The sequence below is a fragment of the Leucoraja erinacea genome, chromosome 2 (assembly GCF_028641065.1).
Source record: "Leucoraja erinacea ecotype New England chromosome 2, Leri_hhj_1, whole genome shotgun sequence".
In the NCBI taxonomy this organism is placed as follows: Eukaryota; Metazoa; Chordata; class Chondrichthyes; order Rajiformes; family Rajidae; genus Leucoraja; species Leucoraja erinaceus.
In genome coordinates, this window is record NC_073378.1 from 27283066 (window position 1) to 27306299 (window position 23234).

The 23234-nt window shown below is 44.0% G+C and overlaps 1 protein-coding gene across 2 annotated transcripts in view; it reads right to left on the reverse strand.

The window, feature by feature from the left end:
* The window catches only part of eci2 (enoyl-CoA delta isomerase 2), an 80246-nt gene that overhangs the window by 19027 nt on the left and 37985 nt on the right, over window positions 1–23234 (reverse strand). For both annotated transcript variants that reach the window (XM_055653744.1, XM_055653752.1), the window contains exons 3-4: window positions 18334–18432; window positions 9887–10075 (exon numbers count right to left, since the gene is read on the reverse strand). In XM_055653744.1, coding sequence (XP_055509719.1) covers window positions 9887–10075; window positions 18334–18432 — 288 coding nt within the window. The remainder of the gene's footprint in view (window positions 1–9886; window positions 10076–18333; window positions 18433–23234) is intronic.

A 23234-nucleotide genomic window follows, 5' to 3' on the forward strand; every position in this document is an offset into this window, starting at 1 on the left:
AAATAAGCATCTCAGATACAGTACAAGTATATGGTAGTAGTACACTGAGACAGTATACAGAGACAATGACTCATCTATTTGCAAATGTCAAAGGTATATTTTGAGACCTGTGGGAATTTGCAGCAACTAACCTCCTCCTTTACCATCAGATAATTATGATGAGAACATGATGGTCGTGTAATTCACAGACTTCTTTAAATGTTAAAATCTTTTCAAAGTTGGGTCATAATTTTCTGCTAGCTACAATGTATTAATTTAGTTTAGTTTTGAGATACATTAAGGCCCACCGAGTCTGCGCCGACCTGCGATCCTTGCATATCAACACTTTCCCTGGATGCTTTCAAGAGAGAGCGAGATAGGGCTCTTAAAAATAGCGGAGGTACACAAAAATGCTGGAGAAACTCAGCGGGTGCAGCAGCATCTATGGAGCGAAGGAAATAGGCAACTTTTCGGGCCGAAACCCTTCTTAAGTCTGAAGATGGGTTTCGGCCTGAAACATTGCCTATTTCCTTCCCTCCATAGATACTGCTGCACCCGCTAGGTTTCTCCAGCATTTTTGTGTACCTTCGATTTTCCAGCATCTGCAGTTCCTTCTTAAAAATAGCGGAGTCAGGGGATATGGGGAGATGGCAGGAACGGGGTACTGATTGGGGATGATCATCCATGTTCACATTGAATTGCGGTGCTGGCTCGAAGGGCCGAATGGCCTACTCCTGCACCTATTGTTTATTGTCTATCCTATGCACGCTAGTGACAATTTCATAATTTCACCAAAGCCAATTAACCTACAAATCTGCACATCTTTGGAGTGTGGGAGGAAACCACAGCACCCGGGGAAAACCCACACAGGTCATGTGGAGAACATACAAACTCCGTACAGACAGCACTCGTAGTCAGGATGTAACCCGGATCTCTGGCGCTGTGAGGTGGCAACTCTACCTCTGCGCTACTGTGCACCCCTGTAAGATTCATGTTTAATCTTAATAATAAAAAAATCTTGCAGCAAACTTGATAGTGGAGAGCAATGTCTAATGAGGTAGTACTTTACAAGGGTGTGGGCTTCTAAAGAGGAGTTGTTGAAAAAGGGTTACACAGCATCTGGAAAGAGGCTCAATTGTTGAATCTAAACACAGAATGAGGGCATTGTGCCTTTGCCAGCAATTTAAAAGAGCTCTGTACTTTGTTTCACATCCAAAGTCTTTCCCAGTTACTTTGCAACCTTTTCCTTTACACATTTCCTTTTTGGACTGTTAGTAAACTTGCATTCTGTTGAGTTGCGTTGAGATTAGTTTATTGTCACGTGTACCGAGGTACAGTGAAAAGCTTTTGTTGCGTGCTAACCAGTCAGCGGAGAGCCAATAAACGATTACAATCGAGCCGTCCACAGTGTACAGGTACATGTTAAATATAGTCATGTGAATAACGTTTAGTGCAAGATAAAGCCAGTAAAGACCAATAAAAAAAGAATCCAATGTTAGAGATTACTGGATCCAAAATACTGCAGTGACTCAGAGGGACAGGCAGCATCTCTGGAGAGAGGGAATGGGTGACGTTTCAGGTCGAGACCCTTCTTGTAATGACTCCAACGTTTCTTCTGTTCTTTCGAAATGTGCACTCTAGAAATTCATGGAACATAGAACAGCACAGCACAGGAACAGACCCGAGGGCACACAATGACGGTGCCAAACACGATACCAAGACCATTTCTTATTTGCCTGCACACATGATTCATATTCCTTCATTCCCTGCATATCCGTGCTTTTCCAAAAATCTCTTAAATGCCACTATTGTATCTGCCTCCACCTCCACCCCTGGCAGCACATTCCAGGCACCCACCACCCTCCGTGTAGAAAAGATGCCCTGCACATCACCTTAAAAAATTTGCTCCTCTCACCATAAAGCCGTGGCCACAAGTATTTGACTTTTTCATCCTGGGAAAAAAGGGGAGGGGAGAATTGGGGGTAGGGACATAGGAAAGAGAAGGGGGAAGGGGTTGTGTCTGGAGGAACTGCAGAGGCTGGTAAACACCGAAGACGGACACAAAATGCTGGAGTCAGTCAGTGGGTCAGGCAGCATCTCTGGAGAAAAGGAATAGGTGACGTTTCAGGTAACAGCCCTTCTTCAGACTCATAGGTGGCGTTTCTGATCGAGACCCTTTTTCAGGCTGAATTCTGTCTGAAGAAGGGTCTTGACCCGAAATGTCACCTATCCATGCTCTCCACAGATGCTGCCTGACCCGCTGAGTTACTCCAGCACTATGTGAAACGTCACCTATCCATGTTCTCCAGAGATGCTGCCTGACCCGCTGAGTTCCTCTAGCTATAAGAAGTTGTTGGATAAACCTGGATTATTTTCTATGGCGCATTGGAGGCTGAGGGGAGAGACTGATAGAAGTATATAGAGACATCGATAGGGTCGACAGCAAGACCTTTATCCTTGGGTGGAAATGTCAAAGACTGCAGGGCATAGCTTTAAAGTGAGAGGTGAAAAGTTTAAAGGAGATGTGCGGGATACATTTATTTTTACACACAGAGGATGGTGGGTGCCTGGAACACGCTGCCAGGGGTAGTGGTGTCATAGAGTCATACAACGTGGGAACAGGCCCTTCAGCCCAACTTGCCCACACCAGCCAACATGTCCCATCTACACAAGTCCCACCAGCCCGCATTTGGCCCATATCCCTCGAAACCTGTCCTATCCATGTACCTGTCTAATTGTTTCTTAAACATTGCAATAGTACCAGCCTCAACTACCTCCTCCAGCAGCTCTATTCATCTAATCTATATTACCAAAAGTCTGATCTTGACCCTGTTGTTCTGTATATTGATTTTAGAAAACACGCTACCGCATACGACTGTGATTTTAGGCCATCTTACTCAGAGTCCCCCTCCGCTCATCAGGTGCCGAGAATTTTTCCCATCAATTAAAAAAAAAAGAATTATTAGTGTTTAAAAAATGTTGAGATTCTCTCTCCTGTCAATTACGCCATGAAGGCCATGCCCCTTCTGGTGGGAGGGGGGAGGGACTATAAAACCCAGAAGTGTGGGCGTGGCTAAGTCTCTGCAAGATGGAGGAGGGAAAGGTCACGATTCGCTGTCTTTAGTGGCCTTGAACCCTGCTTGAAATGGTATGAAACTGCACTCGAATTTGGTGGCCTTGCACCCTGCTAGAAGTGGTAAGAAACTGAACTTGAATTTGGTGGCCTTGTACCCTGTACTATATTGGTGGAGAGGTGGAATATTGCATTGGGGGACCAGCCCTCCCGTGTGATGCTGGGACCCAACGGGTCCCAATTAGTCTAGTGATTTTATATACCTCTACAAGATGGTGGAGGCGTATATGATCATGGAATTTAAGAGGATTTTGGATAGCAGAGAATGAAGGGACATGGATCACGTGCAGGCAGAGGAAATTAGTTAAACCTGTCATCATGTTCGGCACGAACACTGAAGGGTCTGTGCTTGTTTGGGAAGGCTATCCATATTGCACTCATCTTTTCAAGCACATTGGCATTAGTAGAGACGTTTTAAAAGCCGTTTTATAGCATTAAAGTTATTGAATTTGCTAAGATTAGTGTACGAAAGTTGAAAGAACCCTGGTGAATTATTTAATGGTTTCATACATTTATTGTAATTATAGTGATTATGCACAGGTGGGAAATTGGACAACCTGACTAAGATTAACAAAGTATTCATGATCGTAAACCCGTGTTCACCAGTAAGGAAGGCTACAACAGGTTACCAATATTAAATACATTAAAACTGTTTCATTAGATCAAAAATGAAACAAATGCCCAACTGTAAAGGTTTGTGGATAATTTAATGTCTGAACATCCAAGTGATATTAGCTGAAACGTTAATTAAAAACTAACCAGAACATTTGAAATGTATTTTGGCTACATTTTCCAGATCTTGCATACAGTATCACTCATGATTGAGCATCTCTTAATTACATTTTTTAATTAGATTATTACTCTGTGAAATCCCTTTTCTTTCATGAACTGAAACCAGCCTGTCTGTGATGCGGTTCCCATTTCATGCGAAGATCAATAAGGAACAAGAGAATATGTATATCTCAATACTAGTCAGAGCCAAAGAGTTCAATTTTCTTTATTATTAATTATTATTGTCACGTACAATGAAAACTTTTTGCTTACATGCAATCGAGTCAGTGGAAAGACTATACATGATTACAATTGAGCCGTGCACAGGCCAGACCATCATTGACTCCATCCACACTTCATGCTGCCTTGGAAAGACAGCCAGCTGGGCATCCTTTATTAATATAATTACACAATTACTTTAGAAAGACACAAAAAGCTGGGGTAACTCATCGGGTCAGACACAGCATCTCTGGAGAAAAGGAATAGGTGTTGTTTTAGATCGAGACGTCTGAAGGCATCTGAAGAAACGTCATCTATTCCTTTTCTCCAGAGATGCTGTCTGTCTGACCCGCTGGGTTACTCCAGCTATTTGTGTCTATCTTCGGTTTAAACCAGCATCTGCAGTTCCCTCCTACACGATTACTTTAGCTTACTTTAGTTTATTGTCACCTGGACCGAGGTACAGTGAAAAGCTTTTGGTTGTGCGTGTTAACCAGTCAGCGGAAAACTAGCACACAAAGAGTCGCCAGGCTTGGGCAGCATCTTGGACCACAGCTCACAGCCAGCTCTATGAGCTGTGCTGCTTGATAAACTCTAATATAAGTCAACAAAGGCTAGATAAATCAGTGCACAGAATCTCTTGCCCAGAGTAGGGGAATTGAGGACCAGAGGACATAGGTTTAAGGTGAAGGGGAAAAGATTTAATAGGAATCTGAGGGGTAACATTTTCACACAAAGGGCGGTGGGTGTATGGAACAAGCTGGCAGAGGAGTTTGCCTTCCATCACAGTGAGAAGGAGATTCACTGTGATGGATGTTTATGTAAATTGTGCTGTTTGTGTGTCTTGGTTCTTTTCTTGTTGTATGACTGCAGAAACCAAATTTTGTTTGAACTTCTTTTGAGGATCAAATGACAATAAATTTGTATTGTATTGTAGGAGGTAGTTGAGGCAGGGACTATCCCAACATTTAAGAAACAGGTGGACAGGTACATGGATAGCACAGGTTTGGAGGGATATGGATCAAGCGCAGGCAGGTGGACTAATGTAGCTGGGACATGTTGGCCGGTGTGGGCAAATTGGGCCGAAGGGCCTGTTTCCACACTGTATCACTCTATAAATCAGTGATGTCTAATGAATATGGTGAATACAATCGAGCCGTCCACAGTATACAGATACAGAGTAAAGGGCTACGGTTGTAATGAAGATTTAAAAGAGTGGAGCGAATGTAATGAGTGATCGCAGATCCACCTCTGGAACCAGCATGCAGGGTCGCCTGGCTTGGATGCCATCTTGGGAAGATTACATCGTGGAAACAGGCGCTTTCGCCCATCAAGCTTTTGGTACCATCAATTACCTTTTTTAAAAACATACAGGAATCCTATTCTATTTCTTTTTACTCTTTCCACATTCCCGTCCACTCCTTGACCCCTAAAACCTGCCACTCATTAACAAACTCATCACCTTCTGCAGATGCACCATAGAGAGCATTTTTATCGGGATGCTTCACAGCTTGGTTTGGGAGCAGTTTCATTCAAGACCGCTGGAAATTGCAGCGAATAGTGGATGCAGCCCAGACCATCACACAACCAACCTCCCTTCCATCGACTCCATCTACACCTCACGCTGCCTCGGCAAGGCCAGCAGCATTATCAAGGACCAGTCTCACCCTCTTCTCCCCTCTCCCATCGGGCAAGAGGTACAGTAGTGTGAAAACGCGCACCTCCAAATTCAGGGACAGTTTCTTCCCAGCCGTTATCAGGCAACTGAACCGTCCTATCATCGACTAGGGAGCAGTCCTGACCTCTCAATCACCCGATCGGTGACCTTTGATCTATCTTTAAACGGACTTTACTTTGCACTAAATGTTGTAATCTTTATCTGTGCCCAGTGGACGGCTTGATTGTAATCATGTGTAATCTCATACACAGGAAAGAAAGACTTTGTTATGGATTTAAGAGAGAGTTTGATGGAGCTCTAGGGGCTAGTGGAATCAAGGGACATGGGGAGAAGGCAGGCACGGGGTACTGATTGGGGACGATCAGCCATGATCACACTGAATGGCGGTGCTGGCTCGAAGGGCCGAATGGCCTCCTCCTGCACCTATTTTCTATGTTTTCTATGTCTATGTTTTCTATTTACTCCATCCATCTGCCAATTAAACCCTCCTCACCTGTATCCACCTATCATTCGCCAGGCCTTGTCCCGCCCCCACGTCTCTTTTCCAGCTTTCTCCCCACTTCTGAATTCAGTCCAAAGGATCCCGACCCGAAACATTGCCTATCCATTCCCTCCACACATGCTGCCCGACCCGCTGAGTTCCTCCAGCACTTTGTTTTACTCAAGATTCCAGCATCTGCAGTTCCATGTCTCTCCAAATAAGACACCTAAGTTGGTTATTTTAGACAGTTGCCAGGGAAACAGATAGAGAGTCAGAGGCTGCAACCTAGTTTCAGAATCCATGGTTTAAAGTCGTGTTTCCTAAGTTATAGAGCTCTTGCATGTATTATAACAACATTTAAAAGGCATTTAGACAGGTATGTGGATAGGAAAGGTTTAGGGATATGGGGTAAAAGCAGGCAAGTGGGGCAAGTGTAGATGGGGCATGTTGGTCGGCATGGGCGTGTTGGGCTGAAGGGCCTGTTTTCATGCTGTGTGACTCTGTAACTTTATACACTCGCTGTGGGTTGTATATTGCTCGGATAATTAACTGCATTTGTGGTATAGTTCTTGTTCAGACTTTCTTCATCTTAGGTTTAGGTTTATTATTGTCATGTGTACCAAAGTACAATAAAAAGCCTTGTTTTGAATGCTATCCAATCAAATCAGATAATACTATACTTACACACATAAGTTCATAAAGGATAGGAGCAGAATTAGGCCATTCGGCCCATCAAGTCTACGCCATTCAATCATGGCTGATCCATCTCTCCCTCCCAACCCCATTCTCCTGCCTTCTTCCCATAACCCTTGACACCTGCACTAATCAAGAATCTATCCATCTCAGCCTTAAAAACATCCATTGACTTGGCCTCCACAGTTGTCTGTGGCATTGAATTCAACAGATTCACCACTTATGACAAAAAAAATCCTCATCTCGTTTCTAAAGGAACGTCCTTTGATTCTGAGGCTGTGTCCTCTGGTCCCAAACTCTCCCACTAGTGGAAACATCCTCTCCACATCCACTCTATCCTGACCTTTCGCTATTCGATAAGTTTCAATGAGGCCCCCTCCCTCATCCTTCTAAACTCCAGCGAGCACAGGCCCAGTGCCGTCAAACGCTCATCTTATGTTAACCCACTCATAGGTAGACAAAATTGCTGGAGAAACTCAGCGGGTGTGGCAGCATCTATGGAGCGAAGTTAAAGAGGCACCGTTTCGGGCCGAAACCCTTCTTCAGACTGATCAGTTGCCTCTTTCCTTCGCTCCATAGATGCTGTCGCACCCGCTGAGTTTCTCCAGCAATTTTCTCTACCTTCGATTCTCCAGCATCTGTAGTTCCTTCTTGAACACGTTAACCCACTCATTCCTGGGATCATTCTTGTAAACCTTCTCTGGCCCCTCTCCAGAGTCAGCGCATCCTTCCTCATATACGGGGCCATAGGGCCTCAGCATTACATCCCTGTTTTTGTATTCTAGTCTTCTTGAAATAAATGTTCATTTGCTCAGGTATATGAAACGGAAAGGATTGGATGGGTATGGGCCAAACACAGGCAAATGTGACCATCTTGATGGGGAATCTTGGTCAGCATTGATGAGTTGGGCTGGAGGGCCCGTTTCTGTGCTGTATAACTCTATGCATGCTGAGAGTCCTATCCTGATTGTAGCGTTACAGTAGATATGGCAATAGCGAGCTTCTCATGACATTCAATCTATAGTTGATCTCTAATATACTGACTTCTGTACCAAAAGCCATTTGAATTGATTGCCAACTTCCTATTATAACATGCTTAAAATTATCACCAACTCCACATTCATTACACGCAGACATTTTTTCTCAAAGTTTATTTCAAGACAAAATTGCTTTAAGAGTGTCTCTGGAACTGATGCGCTACAATGCTGAGAATTATATTCTGCACTCTGTATCTTCCCCTTTGCTCTACTTATTGTACAATTGTAATTATACATATTTATACCATAAACATACTGAATTACTTTCATAATGAAAAACATGCATTAATTTAAGAATGTAAAACTTGATTGTAATCAAATCTTTTCGCTGCCTGGATAGCTCGCAAGAAAAATGCTTGGTAAAGTGACAATAATGAACCGCAATACGCGGTATATATACCAGGCCCTTCAGCCCACAATGCCATGCTGAACATGATGCCAGGTTAAACTAATCTCCTCTGTCTGCACGTGATCCATATCCCTCCATTCTTTGTATTTCCAAGTGCTTATCTAAAAGCATCGTAAACGCCACTATCGTATCTGCCTCCACCACCATCGCGCACATAAAATCTTGCCCCGTCCTTTCAATTTTACCCCGCTCACCTTAAAGCCATGCCCTCGGGTGTTTGATATTCCCACCCTGGGAAAATGTTTTTGCTGTCCACCCTATCCATGCCCATAATTCATAGTTTTATATACCTCTATAAGGTCTCCCCTCAACCTCTAACGTTCCAGAGAAAACAATCCAAGTTCTGTCCAAAGCAATTAAAGTGACGTTTGTCCAAACCAATCTAAGTTACAGCTTCTCCCCCCCCCTCCCCCCCCACACAATTAGTCTGAAGAAGGGTCCCTATGCATGTTCTCCAGAGATGCTGCCTGACCTGCTGAGTTACTCCAGCAATTGTATCTATTTTGTAAACCTCGTACAGTTCCTTGTATCCTTGGGTTGTAAGCTGCCCAAGCGAAATATGAGGCGCTGTTCCTCCTATGCTTTACATTTTAACTCCTCTTCCGTTCCCACACTCACCTATCTGTCCTGGGCCTCCTCCACTGTCAGTGAGGTCACACGCAAATTGGAGGAACAGATCCCCATATTTGGCTTGGGCAGTTTAACACCCCAAGTAACCCTTGCATTCGCTCTCTCTCCACCCCTCTCCCACCTTAGTTGTGAGTGGGCGGGTGCATGGCAGATCCGGTATAATGTGGATAAATGTGAGGTTATCCAGTTTGGTGACAAGAGCAGGAAGGCAGATTATTATCTGAATGGTGTCAGATTAGGAAAAGGGGAGGTGCAACGAGACCTGGGTATGCTTGCACATCAGTCACTGAAAGTAAACATGCAGGTACAGCAGGCAGTGAGCAGATGTTTTCAAGAGAGAGTTAGATTTAGCTCTTGGAGCTAATGGAATCAAGGGATATGGGGAGAAAGCAGGAACAGGGTACTGATTTTGGATGATCAGCCATGATCATATTGAATGGCGGTGCTGGCTCAAAGGACCGAATGGTCTACTCCTGCACCTATTGCCTATGTTTCTCTGTCCTGTCAGTTCCACTGTTCGCATCCATACACCCCTTCGTTATTAGCTCTTTCACATCCAATAATGACCATTGTGGGCTCCACCTTGCCTTGCTCATTGGCCAGCTTTGAACCTTTCATATCTCTAGTTTCCATTCCCCCTCTCGCAGTCTGAAGAAGAGTTTGGACCAGAAACGTCACCTATTCTTTTTCTGCCTGACCCGCTGAGTTGCTCCAGCACTGTTTTTTTTTGTTATAAACCAGCATCTGCAGTACCTTGTATCCTTAAGTTTGTCCAAACCAATCCAAGTTAAGTTTGTTACTTTCAGTAAAACACCAGGTATCTGCGACTGAAATTTAATAAACCAATCAAGCTTACCAAAATTGAAATGGCATTCTTTCTGTCTGGTCTGTTTAGAGTAATAGTGGTGATGTTGTTCTCAGTCGTGACGTCCAGTGTCTGGAATGACGACGTTCCATCCTTTGTGGCAGTCGCTTTCCTCTGCGGGGGAGCATCAGCAGAAACCAGCTCTTCAATGAGATCCACGTACATCTGCCTGGCTTCCTCCTGCAGAGGGAGAACAGTTTAGTATTTGACCAGCTTATTTTCAGGATCAAACCCAGGTCTCAAGCGCTGTAGGGCAGCACCACACTGCGGTGCCACCTTGCCACCCTAAACTTTTGAAGCATTATATTAAACGTCTGAGGAAGGGTTAGTTAGTAGTCTTGTTGTGCGTGGCCCCTTGGGCAAGAGTGACCATAATATGGTTGAGTTCTTCATTAGGATGGAGAGTGACATTGTTAATTCAGAAACAATGGTTTTGAACTTAAAGAAAGGTAACTTTGCGGGTATGAGACGTGAATTGGCCAAGATTGACTGCCAATTAATTCTAAAAGGGTTGACGGTGGATATGCAATGGAAGACATTTAAAGACTGCATGGATGAACTACAGAAATTGTTCATCCCAGTTTGGCAAAAGAATAAATCAGGGAAGGTAGTACATCCGTGGATAACAAGGGAAATCAGGGATAGTATCAAAGCGAAGGATGATGTGTACAAATTAGCCAGAAAAAGCAGCATACCGGAGGACTGGCAGAAATTCAGAGACCAGCAGAGGAGGACGAAGGGCTTAATTAGGAAAGGAAAAATGGATTATGAAAGAAAACTGGCAGGGAACATAAAAACTGACTGCAAAGGTTTTTTATAGATATGTGAAAAGAAAGAGATTAGTTAAAACAAATGTAGGTCCCTTGCAGTCAGAAACAGGTGAGTTGATCATGGGGAACAAGGATATGGCAGACCAATTGAATAACTACTTTGGTTCCGTCTTCACAAAGGAAGACATAAATAATCTGCCGGAAATAGCAGGGGCCCGCGGGTCAAAGGAGTTGGAGGAATTGAGTGAAATCCAGGTTAGTCGGGAAGTGGTGTTGGGTAAATTGAATGGATTAAAGGCCGATAAATCCCCAGGGCCAGATAGGTTGCATCCCAGAGTACTTAAGGAAGTAGCTCCAGAAATAGTGGATGCATTAGTAATAATCTTTCAAAACTCTTTAGATTCTGGAATAGTTCCAGAGGATTGGCGGGTAGCAAACGTAACCCCACTTTTTAAGAAGGGAGGGAGAGAGAAAACGGGGAATTACAGACCAGTTAGTCTAACATCGGTAGTGGGGAAACTGCTAGAGTCAGTTATTAAAGATGGGATAGCAGCACATTTGGAAAGTGGTGAAATCATTGGACAAAGTCAGCATGGATTTACGAAAGGTAAATCATGTCTGACGAATCTTATGGAATTTTTCGAGGATGTAACTAGTAGCGTGGATAGGGGAGAACCAGTGGATGTGGTGTATCTGGACTTCCAGAAGGCTTTCGACAAGGTCCCACATAAGAGATTAGTATACAAACTTAAAGCACACGGCATTGGGGGTTCAGTATTGATGTGGATAGAGAAGGCAATATCTCCAAGTTTGCGGATGACACTAAGCTGGGGGGCAGTGTTAGCTGTGAGGAGGATGCTAGGAGACTGCAAGGTGACTTGGATAGGCTGGGTGAGTGGGCAGATGTTTGGCAAATGCAGTATAATGTGGATAAATGTGAGGTTATCCATTTTAGTGGCAAAAACGGGAAAGCAGACTATTATCTAAATGGTGGCCGATTGGGAAAGGGGGAGGTGCAGCGAGACCTGGGTGTCATGGTACACCAGTCATTGAAGGTAGGCATGCAGGTGCAGCAGGCAGTAAAGAAAGCGAATGGTATGTTGGCTTTCATCGCAAAAGGATTTGAGTATAGGAGCAGGGAGGTTCTACTGCAGTTGTACAGGGTCTTGGTGAGACCACACCTGGAGTATTGCGTACAGTTTTGGTCTCCAAATCTGTGGAAGGACATTATTGCCATAGAGGGAGTGTAGAGAAGGTTCACCAGACTGATTCCTGGGATGTCAGGACTGTCTTATGAAGAAAGACTGGATAGATTTGGTTTGTACTCTCTAGAATTTAGGAGATTGAGAGGGGATCTTATAGAAACTTACAAACTTCTTAAGGGGTGGACAGGCTAGATGCAGGAAGATTGTTCCCGATGTTAGGGAAGTCCAGGACAAGGGGGTCACAGCTTTAAGATAAGGGGGACATCCTTTAAAACCGAGATGAGGAGAACTTTTTTCACACAGAGTGGTGAATCTCTGGACCTCTCTGCCACAGAGGGTAGTTGAGGCCAGTTCATTGGCTATATTTAAGAGGGAGTTAGATGTAGCCCTTGTGGCCAAGGGGATCAGAGGGTATGGAGAGAAGGCAGGTACGGGATACTGAGTTGGATGATCAGCCATGATCATATTGAATGGCGGTGCAGGCTCGAAGGGCCGAATGGCCTACTCCTGCACCTAATTTCTATGTTTCTATGTTTCTATGTCTCGGTAAACTAGAACAATCATTTAAACAAAGAGGTTATCACCATTAAATTAGCTTCGTTCTCCACAGGTGCTGCCTGGTCTGCTCAATATTTCCTGCATTCTCATTTATTGGTGAGACCGCACCTGGACTATTGTGTGCAATTTTGGTCTACTAATTTGAAGAAGGACATTATTGATATTGAAGGAGTGCAGCGTAGGTTCACCAGGTTAATTCTCGGGATGGTGGGACTGACAATATGTTGGAAGAATGGGTCGACTGGGCTCGTATTCACTGGAATTTAGAAGGATGAGAGGGCATCTTACTGAAACAGATAAAATTCTTCAAGGATTGGACAGGCCAGATGCAGGAAAAATGTTCCCGATGTGGGATCAGGGGTCATAGTTTAAGAATAAGGGGTAGGCTATTTAGGACAGACATGAGGAAAAACTTTTTGACCCAGAGAGTTGTGAATCTGTGGGATTCTCTGCCACAGAAGGCAGTGGAGGCCAATTCACTGGATGTTCCCAAGAGAGAGTTAGATTTATCCCAGTTTGGCAAAAGAATAAATCAGGGAAGGTAGTGCATCCGTGGATAACAAGGGAAATCAGGGATAGTATCAAAACAAAAGATGAAGAGTACAAATTAGCCAGAACAAGCAGCCTACCAGAGGACTGGGAGAAACTCAGAGTCCAGCAGAGGACGACAAAAGACTTAATTAGGAAAGGGAAAATAGATTATGAAAGAAAACTGGCACAAAACGGGAACATAAAAACTGACTGCAAAAGTTTTTATAGATATGTGAAGAGGAAAAAGATTAGTTAAAACAAATGTAGGTCCCTTGCAGTCAGAAACAGGTGAATTGATCATGGGGAACAAGGACATGGCAGACCAATTGAATAACTACTTTGGTTCTGTCTTCACTAAGGAAGACATAAATAATCTGCCGAAAATAGCAAGATGGAGGAACTAAGTGAAATCCAGGTTAGCCGGGAAGTGTTGTTAGGTAAATTGAATGGATTAAAGGCCGATAAATCCCCAGGGCCAGATAAGTTGCATCCCAGAGTACTTAAGGAAGTAGCCGCAGAAATAGTGGATGCATTAGTGATAATTTTTCAAAACTCTTTAGATTCTGGAATAGTTCCTGAGGACAGGAGAGTAGCTAATGTAACCCCACTTTTTAAAAAGGGAGGGAGAGAGAAAACAGGGAATTACAGACCAGTTAGTCTAACATCGGTGGTGGGGAAAATTTGGAGTCAGTTATTAAAGATGGGATCGCAGCACATTTGGAAAGTGGTGAATTCATTGGACAAAGTCAGCATGGATGTATGAAAGGTAAATCATGTCTGACGAATCTTGTAGAATTTTTCGAGGATGTAACGTAGAGTGGGTAAGTGAGAACCAGTGGATGTGTTATATCTGGACTTCCAGAAGGCTTTCGACAAGGTCACACATAAGAGATTAGTATACGAACTTAAAGCACACGGTATTGGGGGTTCAGTATTGATGTGGATAGAGAACTGGCTGGCAGACGGGAAGCAAAGAGTAGGAGTAAACAGGTCCTTTTCAGAATGGCAGGCAGTGACTAGTGGGGTACCGCAAGGCTCAGTGCTGGGACCCCAGCTATTTACAATATATATTAATGATGTGGATGAGGGAATTGAATGCAACATCTCCAAGTTTGCGGATGACACGAAGCTGGGGGGCAGTGTTAGCTGTGAGGAGGATGCTAGGAGGCTGCAAGGTGACTTGGATACGTTGGGTGAGTGGGCAAATCCATGGCAGATGCAGTATAATGTGGATAAATGTGAGGTTATCCACTTTGGTGGCAAAAACAGGAAAGTAGACTATTATCTGAATGGTGGCCGCTTAGGAAAAGGGGAGATGCAACGAGACCTGGGTGTCATGGTACCCCAATCATTGAAAGATAGAATGCAGGTTCAACAAGCAGTGAAGAAAGCAAATGGTATGTTAACATTCATAGCAAAAGGATTTGAGTATAAGAGCAGGGAGGTTCTACTGCAGTTGTACAGGGTCTTGGTGAGACCACACCTGGAGTATTGCGTACAGTTTTGGTCTCCCAATCTGAGGAAAGACATTCTTGCCATAGAGGGAGTACAGAGAAGGTTCACCAGACTGATTCCTGGGATGGCAGGACTTTTATATGAAGAAAGACTGGATAGACTCGGCTTGTACACGCTAGAATTCAGAAGATTGAGGGGGGATCTTATAGAAACATACAAAATTCTTAAGGGGTTGGACAGGCTAGATGCAGGAAGATTATTCCCGATGTTGGGGAAGTCCAGAACTAGGGGTCACAGTTTAAGGATAAGAGGGAAGTCTTTTAGGACCGAGATGAGAAAATAATTTTTTACACAGAAAGTGGTGAATCTGTGGAATTCTGTGCCACAGAATGTAGTTGAGGCCAGTTCATTGGCTATATTTAAGAGGGAGTTAGATGTGGCCCTTGTGGCTAAAGGGATCAGGGGGTATGGAGAGAAGGCAGGGATGGGATACTGAGTTGGATGATCAGCCATGATCATATCGAATGGCGGTGCAGGTTCGAAGGGCCAAATGGCCTACTCCTGCACCTATATTCTATGTTTTTATGTTTAGCTCTTAGGGCTAATGGAATCAAGGGATATGGGCCTTCTTCTTCTTGGGTATGGCATGCACAGCCTAAAGTTGTAGGACAACTTGTTCTATTTGATCTTATTTGATTGTGCACACCTGGTTGATTGCATTTGTCGAAACAGTGCGGACCTCGTGAAGGTTGCAATCTTCCACCCCCGGGATATGGGTAAAAAGCAGGAACGGGGTACTGATTTTAGATGATCAGTCATGATCATATTGAATGGCGATGCTGGCTTGAAGGGCCGAATGGCCTACTCCTGCAGCGATTTTCCTATTTTTCTGATCATTTCTCCCAGCTGTCGTTTATTGCCGTTGAATCATAAATTACAGCCGTTTTCACACAGTATCGTGTATAGTTATATTTAACTTAGGTTTTTATTCCCAATCTATGTTAAAAGAACATTCCAATGAGTTGTGGCAGGCGTTGGTTGGCACATAAATCAAACTGCTATTCTGTATAAGTGGGGCCAGTGAGTGCGGTGTGGTGATTCATCATGGTGGCCATTAATGCTGACCTCAATCCAATTTTTGCATAACTTTGGATCAGAAGCACAAACACAGCAAATGCTGTTAATCTGCAGTACTAAGGATTTCCTATTAACTGGGAGACAAGTACCAGAGGCAGGGTTCATGGATGCTGCTTTTATGAAACTAAGGACTTCACAATTTGAATTGGAAGTCCCTTTGCACCTCCGATTGCTGGATTCCCTCCCCATTTAGGAAATAATCTACCCCTTTACTCCGACTAAAATGCAGTGGATGCCAAGTCAATCGATATTTTTAAGGCAGAGATAGATATAGATTCTTAATTAGTACAGACGTCGGGGGTTATGGGGAGAAGGCAGGAGAATGGGGTTAAGAGGGAGAGATAGATCAGCCACGATTGCATGACAGAGTAGACTTGATGGGCCGAATGGCCTAATTCTGCTCCAATCACTAATGACCTTATGTAAAAAAGCTGCCATGTACAGCTCCTACAAGCTTTGCCCCTCTCACTGTAATGCTATGCCCTCCAGTTGTTGAAGTTTCCACCCCGGGAAAAAGGTTCTGACTGTCTCCTGTATCTATGCACATCATAAATTTACAGACTTCTGTCAGGATGGCACGGTGGCACAACAGTAGAGTTGTTGCCGTCCAATGCCAGAGACCCGGGTTTGATCCTGACTCCGGGTGTTGTCGGTGCGGAGTTTGTACGTTCTCTCTGTGACCGCATGGGTTTTCTCCGGGTGCTCCAGTTTCTTCCCACACTCCAAAGACGTGCGGGTTTGTAGATTAATTGACTTTTATAAATCGCCCCTAGTGTCTAGGATAGACCTAAAGTATGGGTGAACGTGGTTGGCGCGGATTCGGTGGGCCAAAGGGTCTGTTTCCATGCTGTATCTTTAAGCTAACAAGACTCCCCTCAATCTCAACAAAGATGTTTTTGTAACTTGTTGTGACAAGTGGAGAAGACTGTATCGTGGCAAGTAAATGGAGAATGCATTAGAGATATTACACCAGCCAGACGTGAAATAGTTGTCTCGGACTGGTTATTTTTATACAACTAGTTGTAGGGAGAATCCTTTTTCAACAGATCTAAGCGTTTGCAAATGAATGCTGTTTAGCAACATTTGGGGAATCTAGGAGCTCAATCTTTGTACAAATGGGTTAAAGGTCAGAACAGACAGGCAAAGCTGTGAAGCTATTTAAAGCCAGGCTAGAAATGTTGAATGGCCAATAGACGTATGAGAGAAAAGGGAGACCACAGTCAACGCTGCCGAGATGTCACAAATATTGCGGATGGCGATCTATGGGACTGAAAAAGAAAGGCCTTAAAGCCCCGTTCCACGGTACGAGTTCATTCAAAGAGTTCTCCCGAGTTTGCCCTGATTCGAACTCGGAGATTTATAGTAATGGCCAGTCGTCGGTACTCGCGTGGGTCATTTTTCAACATGTTGAGAAATCTTCACGAGTCTCCCAAGCTTACCTGCCGTTTGCGAGTCTTCCCGAGTACCTGCCGTTAGTGTTGCGAGCCGCTAAGAGAGGTCCCCGAGCTCCGATGTACCCGCTACGTTCATTCTCGGTGCTTACCACGAGTTTGATTTTTATTTAAACTCGGGAGAGCTCTTGAATGAATTCGTACAGTGGGACAGGGCCATTAGAAATAGGAATGGTGAACAGCACACGGCAGCCAGAGCACGGCAGTCAGCACACAACAATGAGGCACAACAGCCAATGCACGACATCCAGCGCACGACATCCAGCGCACAACAGCCAGTGCACAACAGCCGGCGCTCCGCAGCCAGTGCTCAACAATGAGCACACAACAGCCAGTGCACAACAGTCAGCAGCTGGCTATTGACAGCCAATGCACAAATAGTTATTTTTGAACATTTACTGTTATTTTCAGTCTGAAACTCTCTGGCTCCTAATTCACCCCCTCCCGACTCCCCAATTGGTACAAGGTTTCTTAAGAATGCAACTTTTGCTTTATAGCAGAAATACATGTATTGGTGATAGCATATTGCTGGGAATTGAGAATAGGTTGGACAGAAAACAAGCGGAGAGGGTTGTTTTTAGGATGGGGACTGCTGTGTCCAATCTGTACTGCAGGGGTCAATATTGAGTCCCAGCTGTACCCAACATTGCAAAGTTACAAACTGAATATATTGGAAAGCAGAAACTATTTGTAAAAAAATAAAAAATTAGTTTAGGGATACAGCACAGTACAGGCCCTTCGGCCCTTTTAGTCCGCACTAACCGACGATCCCCACAAGTTAATACTATCCTACACACACTAGACACAATTTTACATTTATACCGAACCATTTAACCTACAAACCTGTACATCTTTGGAGGAACCGATCTCGGAGAAAACCCATGCAGGTCAGGGTAAGAATATACAAATTCCGCAAAGACAAGCACCCGTGGACAGGATTGAACCCAGGTATCTGGCGCTGTGAGACAGCAGCTCTACCGCTGTGCCACCGTTCTGCCCAAATTAATGGAACACGATTTATTTTTAAAACATTAACTGTGCTATATATATAAATATATATATATTTAAATTTGTATGGTAGGAGAGAAGAACATAGAAACAGTTAGACAGATACGTAGAATAGGGCAGGTTTGGAGGGATATGGACCAAAAGTGGGCAGGTGGGACACGTTGGCCGGTGTGGGCAAGTTGGGGGCCGAAGGGCCTTTTCCCACGCTGTATCAATCTATAACAAATTACACAGAAATCACTATACAGAATTTTAGACTGGAACAGAATTTAGTTTAGGCTTTTTCTTGAATAAGCTTCAGATTTAAATAAATCAGGAGTTACCGTGGTTGCTTTCCCAAGTGAATTCCAAGCCTCCCATTTTGCCTTGTTGACGAAATCCAACATACTTGGCTTTGGTGAACTGCATGGTCCTTGCGTAGCCTAGTCAAACAAGAAAGATTATTTTAACAGATTTTTCAATCGGTAAAAAAATTACAAGCATTGCCTAACACTAGTTTCTTTATTCAATAATCACAGACTTAACATCAATGGCAAAAAAACTAGGATCAAGATGATAACCTTTAGTTTAGTTCAGAAACATAGCATGGAACCGGCTCAAGCCCACTTTGAAGTCCACTCGAACCATTGTTCACCAGTTCACACTAATTCACAACCAACAAACCAGCACGTCTTTGGCATGTGAAAGAAAACAGGGACCATGAGAAAACCCACTCGGTCACAGGGAGAACGTGCAAACTCCACACCGACAGCACCTGGGGTCATGATCGAAACTGGGTCTCTGACACTACGAGGCAGCAGCTCTAACCTCGGCACCACTGTGCGGCCCTGAAACTAACTGGACATCTGGTGGTGAAAGAACATCTCCAAGTTTGGGGGTGTCACAAAGCAGTGACTAATGGGGTGCCGCAAAGCTCGGTGCTGGGAGTGCAGTTATTTACAATATACCTGTACATTGATGATTTAGATAAAGGAATTAAAAGTAATATTAGCAAATTGGCAGATGATACAATGCTGGGTGGCAGTGTGAACTGTGAAGAGGATGCTATGAGGATGCAGGGTGACTTGGACAGGTTGAGTGAGTGGACAGATGCATGACAGATGCAGTATAATGTGGATAAATGTGAGGTTATCTACTTTGCTGGGAAGAACAGGAAGGCAGATTATGATCTGAATGGTGTCAGGTTAGGTACAATACCTGGGGGTCCTTGTGCATCAGTCACTGAAAGTAAGCCTGCAGGTACAGCAGGCAGTGAAGAAAGCTAATGGCACGTTGGCCTTCATAACAAGAGGAGTTGCGGAGGAGAGAAGACCTCGAAAGCCAACGCGCAGGGAGAGAGTGAGTACATACAGCATTAAGCTTTATTCGAGAAGCTATATATGATAAGCTGCATTGGAAAACGGCTGCTGAAATGGAGAATTTTGAAGTGACCTTGAGAATCTGAGCAATATCAGTTGTTTTGAAATACCAGCCGCAGGCATACGGCTTTACATCAACGCGTCACAAAGGGTGTCCAGTATGTCTAAAGCTCAGCCAAAGAGGGCGATGTTGGACAGGATTCACGAATGGAAAGAAGAATCATTAAGCACATGGACAAAGGCTGGGAATTGTTCATGGAAAAGTGTCAGAAGTCAAGAAACCCGATATGTAAACAAGCTAACAAGTTAATTGAAAAGCTAAAGGAGTCCATGGAATCAGATGAAAATGGAATGAAGTACAATCTAACCTGGTTCAATTAATCAAGCACTGTAAGGAAGTCAGAGAAAAGCACGAGTTGTTGATGAAAGTACCACTGCCTGAAAAGGAGCTTCAAAGGCAAAACCCGTGGTTTCAACAAAGAATTGAATCTTTTAATTGTTTCATACAATATGTAGAGAGGTGGTTATCTGAAGTTGGACAGCAAACTACACACTCCCTAGCTGAAAGTGCCATACAACAGAGCGTTGTAGAATCAGAAGAAATTAGACCTGAAGACAGTATTTCAAATGTCTCAAAACAAAGATCAAGCCACAAATCTAATTCTTCATCATGTGCATCTTCAACGGCCTCTGCTCGCTTAAAAGCTCAGGCAGGAAAGGCTGCTCTTTTGGAACGAGCTGTCGCCATGGACAAAAAGCACAAGCTTGAGGCACGAGAAGAACAGTTGGATAGAGAAAAAGACCAGTTCAAAAGAGAGAAGGAACAGCTGGAACTAGAGACGGAGCTGGCAGCAGCCAATGCCAGGATCAGTATACTGGATGCAAGAGATCAAGAAGAAGTGGGCGGCGTCCACAGATCAAGAACAAGTGGCACAGAGAAAAGATAGACCTTAAGGAAGAAGGGAGTCTGCTTCGGATGTTTGAAGATAGGACACGTGAACAAAGACTGCAAGAGTTGTGTGACTTGTGGTGTGTGCAACCAAGATCATCCTAAAATACTTCACAGATTGTACAAAAGAACAAGGAGAAGAAGTCGAGCATACAGAAGAGAATGAAAATACAATTGTGAGTAATGCTGTTCCCTCACCTCATAGGTGTGGGTATTTTGGGGCCAGTGAAGAAACCTGCATCTTCTCCATAGTACCAGTACAGGTAAAGAGCCATAAGGGGAGGGGGCATAATGTTGCAAACATAAGCACGTTTGGATTATGGAAGTACATCTACCTTTTGCACAGAAAGCTTGATGAGAATGCTGAACATTACAGGACAAAAGACTAGTATTCTCTTGCTTACCATGAACCATCTAAATATCTAATTTGGAAATATATAGTCTGGACAAAGACGATTTCATACAACTAAGCAAGGAAGCAGAGGAAATGTCCAGATAAGAGGTAAAATTCTTGGATGTTATGAATTGCTCAGTAAAGATGATAGATGAACACTATTTTCTAGACTTAACTTTCAAACAAGAAAGTGTCAGTTTGCCGAGTAACCGTTACATTGCAGTGCATCCAGAGCCTGAAATGCAGGTTTGGCAAGAATAAGAAATGTCATGATGAATATACATCTTTCCTCACAGGAATGATTGACATTGGTTATGTTGAAATGGTACCAGTGGACCAGCTGAATCGAAGTGATGGAGAGCTCTGGTGTATCCCACACCAGGGGGTGTATCACTCAAGGAAAGAGACCTTGAGGGTGGTCTATTACTGTGGAGCAGTCTTCAAAGGAACATCACTTAACTGCCGACTGCTGCATGGGTCCAGACATTACCAACTCACTCATTGGAGTTCTCGTCAGATTCAGAGAAGAACCGGTTGCTTTGATGGCTGATATCAAAGCAATGTTTCATCTGGTCAAGGTATCGGAAAAGCGTTTTGACTATTTGCGATTCCTGTGGTGGCCCGAGGGTGATGTGCAGCAGGATCTTGTTGAATACCGGATGAAGGTACGTCTCTTTGGAGCAGTGTCGTCTCCAAGTTGTGCAAACTTTGCATTAAGGAAGACTGCTGAGGACAACAAAACTCACTTTCCAGCAGACGTGACAGATGCAGTAAAGAACAACTTCTATGAGATGATTTTTAAAAGCCATGCCTTCGGAACAGGAAGCAGTTTGAATGGCAAGAGACCTGACTTCCATCTGCCAAATGGAAGGATTCATGTTGTCAAAGTGGATCAGTAAACAGCCGTGCTGTATTGGCATCCATTCCACAAGAACACAGAGCCAAGGAGACCAGGGAGTTGGACAAAGTCAAGCTGCCAATGGAAAGAGCACTGGGATTGCACTGGTGCGTTGAAACAGATGTGTTCAAGTTCAGAATTGTGGTAGGGGAACGACTATACACAAGACGGGGCATCTTGTCCTTGGTTGGATCTATATACGATCCTTTGGGATTTCTAGCACCATTCAGGAGCTTTGTAAGGAGAGACTCGGATGGAATAGCACAACCGTGCCAAAGTACATCAACAACGAAACCAAATCCTTCCAAACATTTGTAGCTAACAGGATCTCTTTTGTAAAGGATGCTACTGATGATTCACAATGGAGATGTGTTCACACAAAGGAAAATCCTGCAGATGAAGCGTCTGGAGGACTAACAGCAGACCACTTCTTAAACTATGAGAGATGGATCAATGGACCAAAGTATCTCTGTAAGCCAGACAGAGAATGGCCAAAGCTTCATTTGGAATCGTCAATCTTTGCTAATGATCCAGAAATCAAGCAAGACATCACAATGAATGTCAAGGGTCCATTGAAGCCCACAGACTCTCTGATCACCTATTTCTCATCATGGAGGAATCTGAAGACTGCTGTAGTTTGGCTTCTTAAAGTAAGGACACCATTCTTGCAGCTGACTCAAAAAAGAAAGGAGATTCAGCCTGCTGTAAGTAGCTTTGAAAAGGATCCTGACAAGCTAAAGGAAAAAGTTGATAAGGAGATGCAAGTCTTTAAAGCAACAGTCCGTGGACAGTGTTTATGTCCTGAAGATCTTCTCCAAGCAGAAAGTTCAGTCATCTCTTTCAGTCAAAGACAAAGATTCAAAGAAGTGCTATCAGTATTAGAAGCTGGTAAACATGGTGTCAAAAGAAGCAGTCATTTGTACCAGCTAGATCCGGTGCTCGAGGATGGGCTTCTGAGAGTAGGTGGTCGCTGAATAGACTAGCGATGCCTGAAGAGGCCACACATCCTATTATTCTCTCGAAGGACCTTCACATATCGACACTACTGTTACGACACATCCATGAACAGCTCAGACATGGAGGAAGAAATCATATGCTGTCTCGCCTCCGTAAAGGATACTGGATTATCAAGGCTAACTCTGCTGCAAGTAAGCTCATAGATACATAGAAAATAGGTGCAGGAGTAGGCCATTCGGCCCTTCGAGCCTGCACCGCCATTATATGATCATGGCTGATCATCCAACTCAGTATTCCGTACCTGCCTTCTCTCCATACCCCCTGATCCCTTTAGCCACAAGGGCCACATGTAACTCCCTCTTAAATACAGCCAATGAACTGGCCTCAACTACCCTCTGTGGCAGAGTTCCAGAGATGCACCACTCTCTGTGTGAAAAATGTTTTTCTCGTCTCGGTCTTAAAGGATTTCCCCCTTATCCTTAAGCTGTGACCCCTTGTCCTGGACTTCCCCAACATGGGGAACAATCTTCCTGCATCTAGCCTGTCCAACCCCTTAACCCCTCATAACAGACCGTGTTGTGTGTAAACGACATCGGCGACCAAACATGGCAGACTTGTCCCTGAAGAGGATTTTACCAGACAAGTAACCATTTACAGATGTAGGAGTA